Raw genomic sequence first — 7,330 nt, forward strand, 5'->3', positions numbered from 1 at the left:
AAAATATTATGAAAGTAAAAAAAAAAAAAAAAAAGAAATGTCATCATTAATCATTAAATAGGTAAAAGTAACTTACTTGCCTTAAAAAAAAACGTAAAAGTAAGTTGCCACTATTTGATATTAGTATGTCATCAACTAAAGTTGTATTTTTCTCTAATTTTTATTTAAATTTAAAGCATAAAGTAAAGAAATAATTAATTATTAAGAAGAAAAGAGATTCGATGGTTAAATAAAATTAGTATACTTGTAATTAATACAAAACACAAGGGTTACATGGTCTTGAAGAAATTGATATTTTCGTAATTAATTATTAATTAAAAATGAAAAATAATTCTCCAAAAATATTTTTTAATTATCTTAACTTTTTAATATAGTATAAATGTAGATATGTAATATATGTTTTTTTAAATATTTATATAATATATATAAAAACGGTTCGGTTTTTATAATATAACATATATGTATATATATATATATATAAACAGTTGAATTTGATTTTATATTTGGTTTTCAAATCCTAAACCAAACTGAAACCGAAAAATTCGATTTTCTTTAAAATTTTAAACCAAACCATATCACAATTTTAGTAAAAACCAATTTTCAAATTCCCTTTAAAAATGACTGATTTTAATGGAACCCTATTATACAGGTTCCTGAAGTATGGTTGAATTGTAAAGTTATGACCATGAGTGTCTAAATCATATTGATTGGTTGTATTCAAGTCCATAATTCTTCTTTGTGTTTTACTTGTTAGGTAGTTCTTGGACGTGTTTTGTATTATTGTCATGACGATGTTGTTTGATACATTGAGACAACATGCCTTGTTAGGTAGTGGAAGAAAGCTTTGTGTCAACAACTCCGACAATCACCATCATTTTAACATATAACTGAAAATGAAATATAAAAAAGAAAAGAAGAAAATGAAGAACTTTCATCAATACATCATCTTTGAACAAAACTCCACTTAATATCATACAACGACAATACCTATTTAGAATAAAGTAGATTATGGATGCTCTTTCATCTGTTGCCTCACCGATGAACTATGAGTAAGTTGGCACCTCAAGTAGAATAGAATTAAAACTTCAATCCAACATTGGCTATTGTGTGGGTAAGGTCAATGCATGTGAAAGGTATTAGATTGTTGGGCTTGTGCAAGCATTTGAACCACTTCTCTCATTGTTGGCCGCTCCACGCTGTGTTCTTGAACGCATAACATAGCAACAAAGAAAATATGCTTCGCTTCATTAATTGGTATGTTACTTAACCTTTGATCCAATATCTTAACAACACCTTCTTTGGTGGAATTGGTTTGAATCCTAGCCCACTGGACAATGTCCAAGCCATCTTCTCCGAAATTGCCCACTGGCTTCCGCCCTGTTATCAGCTCCAGTAGCACCACTCCAAAACTATAAACATCAGTTTTTTCGTCCACTTTTAATGTGTATGCATATTCTGTCGCAAAAAATTCTGTTAGTTTGTAACTTCACGAAGAAGAATTTGTAATAATTAGATAGAAGGTAAAAAGAAAGGATGTAGTGTAATTTTTTGTATTGTAGTTGTAGTGAAAAAGGTGACGTGTGATAGGTGAGGGTCGGAAATGGAGAAGTAGGGTTACGATTTCAAGACATGCGAAAGCTCATGTCTCGAGTTAATATATGGTAGGGCACAAGAAAGAAAAAGGTAAAGGGCAATTTTCCTTTGCGTTAGTGGATTCCTTCTACCCTTGTTGGAATTGGAATCCTCACCATTCTTCTCTTTAATTACTCGGGAAAAGGAAAAGGCAAATTCCTATCGGCTTTTCTCTCCTTCGTTTGTTTTATAGTGGGAAATTCTGGTGGGTTCGGGGACCGACAGTGGAATTAAAAGAGAATTCAGTGGGATATAATTGCAGCAACCGAACCACTCCCGATTCAAACCGGCATTTTAGCATATTGCATTCTTTGAACTTGTAACTTGTAAAGTAAGGTCATAGGCAAGTACAAATGGATGAACGAGTGAGAATTCTATTACAGAAACAAACAAACATCAATGAAACATACACAATACATCGCACATACTGATACTGATACTGATACTGATACATACCTGGAGCAATATAGCCGTAGGAGCCGGCTATTGCAGACATGCACTCCGATGTTCCATTGTCTTGCAAGAACTTGGCCAAACCGAAGTCAGCTACATGAGCCTCGAAATCTGAGTCGAGCAAAATGTTGTTGGACTTGACGTCCCTGTGAATTATGAGCGGGGAGCAGTCATGGTGCAAATAGCAAAGCCCTTTGGCGGCTTCTATGGCTATCTTCAGCCTGGTTCCCCATTTTAGAGAACCCCCCCTCTTCCCGTGGAGAACTTCTCCTAAACTTCCATTAGGCATGTACTCGTATACCAGCAGATTCGTCTGCTTATTGGAGCAAAATGCAAGCAATCTCACGATGTTCCTATGCCGGATTTTGCCCAGCGTCCGTATCTCCGCGGACAGGCCGTTGTCATGGGAGGAGCCCTTGGTTATGGCCAACAGCTTTTTTATGGCTACTTGTTCCCCGCTTGGCATGATTCCTTTGTACACAATACCAGCTCCTCCTTTTCCAATTATGTTGTTTTCTTTTACGCACTCTGTGATGTCCTTGCATCCAAATTCCAGCTTCTGGAATGCTGCTAGCTTCCACGAACTTGATTTCTTTTTCGCTTTCCTTGTCTGAACAATTGCCAGAGCTGCAAATATTACTGAACACATCAATAGCCCCAACGCGAACACAAGCTTATATTTCCCAGCACCTTTGTTCGAATTGGCGCTTGTTGGGGTTTGAGACTTGGATGCCGAGTCGTTGCAGGGATTCAACGAGAATCCACACAGTTGAGGGTTGCCCACGAAGGATGTGGAATTGAAGAGTAGAAACTGCCCAGTTTCGGGTATGGGACCGGACAAGTTATTGTAGGAGAAGTCGGCACAGGTCAAGCTCTTTATGGACCCAATTTCCTTGGGAAGGCTGTGGGTAAGATGGTTCCAAGACAAGTTTAGATAATTTAAGATGCGAATTTGTGAGATTTGAACTGGGATTGGGGAAGTTAGGTGATTGAGGCTCAAATCCAGGTAAGTGAGGGACACACAACTACTCAACTCAGGAGGGATTGAACCGGATAAGTTGTTTCTGCTCATGTCTAGCTTGAGAAGATTTCGCAGTTTGCCAATTTCAGGAGGAATGTTCCCAGAGAAACGGTTTCCACTCAAAAGCAGAATCTGGAGGTTTGTGAAGTTGCCGATGGAAATGGGAAGGGATCCACAAAAGCGATTGTTGGAGAGGTTCAGGCGGCCGAGTTTGGAAGGGAGTTGGCGCATGTCTTGTGGAAGGGGTCCGCTCAGGTAGTTGTTCTGCAATTCCATGAGGGAGAGTTGTGGCGAGTAAAGCAGCCCCTCTGGGATTGTTCCCGTCAAATAATTCTGACCCATCCGAACTCTTACTAGCGTCTGGCATCGCCCTAGATCACCTGGCACACCCCCAAACAGAAAATTGTTGAGTAAAATTAAGATCTTCAGCCTTCCTCCCAAGCACAGACGCTCCGGGACCAGCCCAGTGAGCTTGTTGCTCGACAAGTCCACCTCCGTGAGTCTCCCATTCTCACCCAGCTTTGACGGAATGGCTCCTGTGAAGTTATTTTGCCACAGCTTCAAAACCTCCAACCCCGGAAGATGGGCTACAACATCAGGGATCTCCCCGTGGAACTTGTTCATAAACAAGTTGAGGAGCGAAAGCTGGCGGAGGTTTGCAAATTCAAGGGGGATCTCTCCTGTTAACTGGTTGTTGGAGAGGTCAAGGGAAATCAAGGCGCTCAAGTTGCCCAACTGGGGAGGAACTGAACCGGTCAGCTGATTTGTCTGCAAGAACAGAGTGTCCAAGTTGTTGAGATTCCCCAACCCGTGTGGGATTGGACCTTGTAAACCACAACTCGCAAGGTCGAGATGATTCAAATTGACTAGTTGTCCGAGTTGAGACGGTATCCCACCCTCAAACTGGTTGAAGTATCCCAAATAAAGGTGGTGGAGATTGGTAAGATTACCGAGCTGAGGGGGAATGGGACCGCCCAAGTCATTGCCGGCAAGGGAAAGATAAGTGAGCTCCCCCATATCACCATAGCTTGGTGGGATTCGACCGGTGAAGTAATTCCCGCCAAGATTTAAGTGCTTTAGACTGGGAAGTTGAGGGAGGCGTGTGGGGAGGGAGCCATTGAAATTGTTGTTATAAGCATCAAATACCTGCAACAGTTTCAACTGAGAATACTCCCAGTCGAGTTGTCCCCTGAACTGATTATTGGAAATGTTGAGAAAGCGAAGGTTGATTAGCTTGTGAATTAGAGGGGGGAAGCTCCCGGAGATGTTGGAATTGGAAATATCCAGCGACACTACTGTTCTCTTCATGCCAATGCCATCGCATTGAATTCCAGTCCAACGGCAGAGGCTTGAGTAATTTGAAACGTTCCAGTCCAGGAGTGTCGAAATGGCACTGGCTTCATCGAAATTCTGTTTGATGGAAACCAGAACAGAAGCTTGTGCCTTGAGGGACACTGAGTGGGAGAGCACACAAGGAAGGAGGACCAGCACAAGTTTAAGTGTGAACAACTTCATATGCCAAGCTGCTGCACCCATGGGACTTCAAATTGCTCACAATCTCTATATTCTAGTATGTTTCGAGGAATTGAATTTTATAGGAGCCGCAATGTTGCGCATTAGCAGCAGCATCCAAACCCAAGGCCATCTCTTTTGTTCTCTCTGCCTGGCCTGGGGTATTGTATACATGGGATTCATCTTTAACTTTAGAAAAAGAGAGCAACACAAATAAAACCATATTACATATATATATTAAAGAAAAAGAAAAAGCAAAAGCAATGTTTGCATAAAGATGCAAAACCATATGCCGTTGGATCAGATCAAAAGCTTTAAAAGAGGTAAATTACTAAAATGGCCTCCAAAAATACTTTTTTCAGAATCAAATAGGGCAGAAAAGAAAAGATGGGATTGGGAGGAATGAAAGTTCAAAAGCCATGTTTGGTTGCAGGGCCCTGTGGGGTGTAGGGTGTTTGCGTACGTGTATGTCTTGGCTCTTCCTCTAACTTGTATGGATTAACTGATATATATGTTTTCTTTCATGCAAATGAAGTTGCTTCAGCTTCTGAAAATTCCGTTTTTATCTATATATATATATATATTATTATGTGATAGATTTGGAATCTTGCCTGTGAGACTAAGCCCTTGGGTGTAAAGGGCTTAAAATAATGAAGATGCTGATTGTGCTTTTAGATTGCACATTTCCTTTCCTTTCCTTTATTAGCGTTAAGAGGCTGCCTCCACAACTACGACAAATCATAGCCTCCCTCCGTTCTCCCAATCTTACTTTATGTATTTATATTGTACTAGTTGACATTTTTTTTGCATCATATTAATTCTATTATTTTTTTATTATTATTTTGAATACCGCGACAGGAGAATTGAATTTTCGACCCGTCAGTGCATGTGTACTATCGAGTCAAGTTCACTTTGACAAAATTACTTTTATTTATTTTTTATACTATATTTTCAACACTTGAATTTCTAATTTGGTTTTGATTTGGTCTTAAGATTTCAGATTTAATATATGATAAAAAAAAAGAAGCAATATTTGATAAAAGTATTGGCTATGATAACGATGATAGAAATAATTCACCTTTTAGTTTTTTATTAGAAAAGAAAGGTTCTTAATTATTTAGTACCAACATAAGAAAAAAAATTATTATAATGCTTTTAGTGATGAAATTTATTTGAATAAAACATATTTAAAAATATTAAACTTTATTGTCAATAAAAATTATTTGTTTAATATAGATAAATTATATAATACCATTTTTCTAGAAGAAATTATATAACACCAATTGAAATCAAAGTATCTCCCAAAAAAAAAAAAAAAAAAAGAAGATGATAATGATAGTATTATTTGCATTTGGTATTAGAAAAAGAGAACCAATCTGTAATCATCTTAAATTTAAATAAAATGAAAACTCCATTGAAAATTGAGATTATGAATTTTATAAGTTGTTTTAATTTAAGATAAAAAAAATAATCATAGTAAGATTGACTATGAAAGAATTTCCAAATATAATAATAATAATAATAATAATAATAATAATAATATATCGAGTATGAAATGTAAGTTCAGGGTCTATCAATGTCATTTTGGCAGTTTTACCATTTAAAACAATTAAATGATCTAAAGTTAAAAAAAGTGATAGTTCAACACAAAATAGGACATAATATTATATGATTATCATAAAATAGATTACTTCCAACCGCATGCTTTCGTATAAATTGATATTTGTCACTTTTTTTTAGTATAAATGGGTTTAGGAGGGTTTGAACCACAAACTTTGTGATTTCTAGCTAACTCGGATGCCAATTGAGCTATGCTCAGTTTGATTTCAACTACATGATTTCATGGTATAATGATCTACAATCTACATTTACACATGTATATGTATATGTACATGTACATACCCATAAAAAGTCATGAAAAAGATGATGGCACTCAAATTGGTGTAGAGAACGAGTGGAAGAGAATTATTTTATAGTCGTAGTTGAAGATTTGTTTGGTTGGCTTTAGATTTTTCTAAGTCATTGATTTCTACAATTGTCTCAAATAAAGTCTTAACATCTGTTTCAGACAACAGATTTTGTTTCCTGTGAAATATTTTTTCTTTATCGAAAAGATTCCGGCTGATTTATTTTGTTTCAATATTTTCCTTTATTGAGACGTGCCTTATCTTTTTCAAATGGGGATTTGTTTCCTTTCTTGGATTCAATTATTAGAGGTGAAGTTTGTTGATCATTTAGGGTTGCCGCTTTTATAATTTGAGCAAGATATTTTATGTGGCCAAACTATGCAATATTGTGTTTTTGCTCTTTGCTCACTATATTCTGATGTGCAATATTGAGTGCAATATGTTGAAGATAATCATGATCTTAGAGGGAGCCTAAGCCATCATTGTCGAGAAAGGATTCTCATGATCCTAGGGAGAGCCTAAGTCATTGTTATGGAGAAGAATTCTCCATATTAAGTGGATCCTAAGATTCATCAGTGAAGGGAGTTCGCTGATTTGAAGGAAATATAACAACATTGAGAAGAGTCTCGCACACTATCGGAAGTCGAAGTGTTCAACACTACTATTGTCAAACATAGGGGAGCCTAAGTGTATTTTATAGTGAATCTCACATCTAGGAGAAGCCTAGGTGATCAGTGAGTTGAGCTCTACGTGAGTCACTGTAATAGTTGTGTATTACAAATAAGTACTATGTTTTAAACTGATT

At 37.0% G+C, this 7,330-nt stretch overlaps 1 protein-coding gene across 1 annotated transcript; it reads right to left on the reverse strand.

Annotated features, from left to right (window-relative positions):
- Positions 1-907: 907 nt before the first annotated feature.
- On the reverse strand, positions 908-5,173 carry LOC120069767 (leucine-rich repeat receptor-like serine/threonine-protein kinase BAM3). The gene is made up of 2 exons (XM_039021566.1): positions 2,089-5,173; positions 908-1,455 (listed from the first exon to the last, which is right to left on the reverse strand). Exons 1-2 carry the CDS (start codon positions 4,640-4,642, stop codon positions 1,118-1,120), a joined length of 2,892 nt encoding a protein of 963 aa, XP_038877494.1. The 5' UTR covers positions 4,643-5,173; the 3' UTR covers positions 908-1,117.
- Between the last annotated feature and the right edge of the window lie 2,157 nt (positions 5,174-7,330).

This window comes from Benincasa hispida, unplaced genomic scaffold, assembly GCF_009727055.1.
Source record: "Benincasa hispida cultivar B227 unplaced genomic scaffold, ASM972705v1 Contig587, whole genome shotgun sequence".
In the NCBI taxonomy this organism is placed as follows: Eukaryota; Viridiplantae; Streptophyta; class Magnoliopsida; order Cucurbitales; family Cucurbitaceae; genus Benincasa; species Benincasa hispida.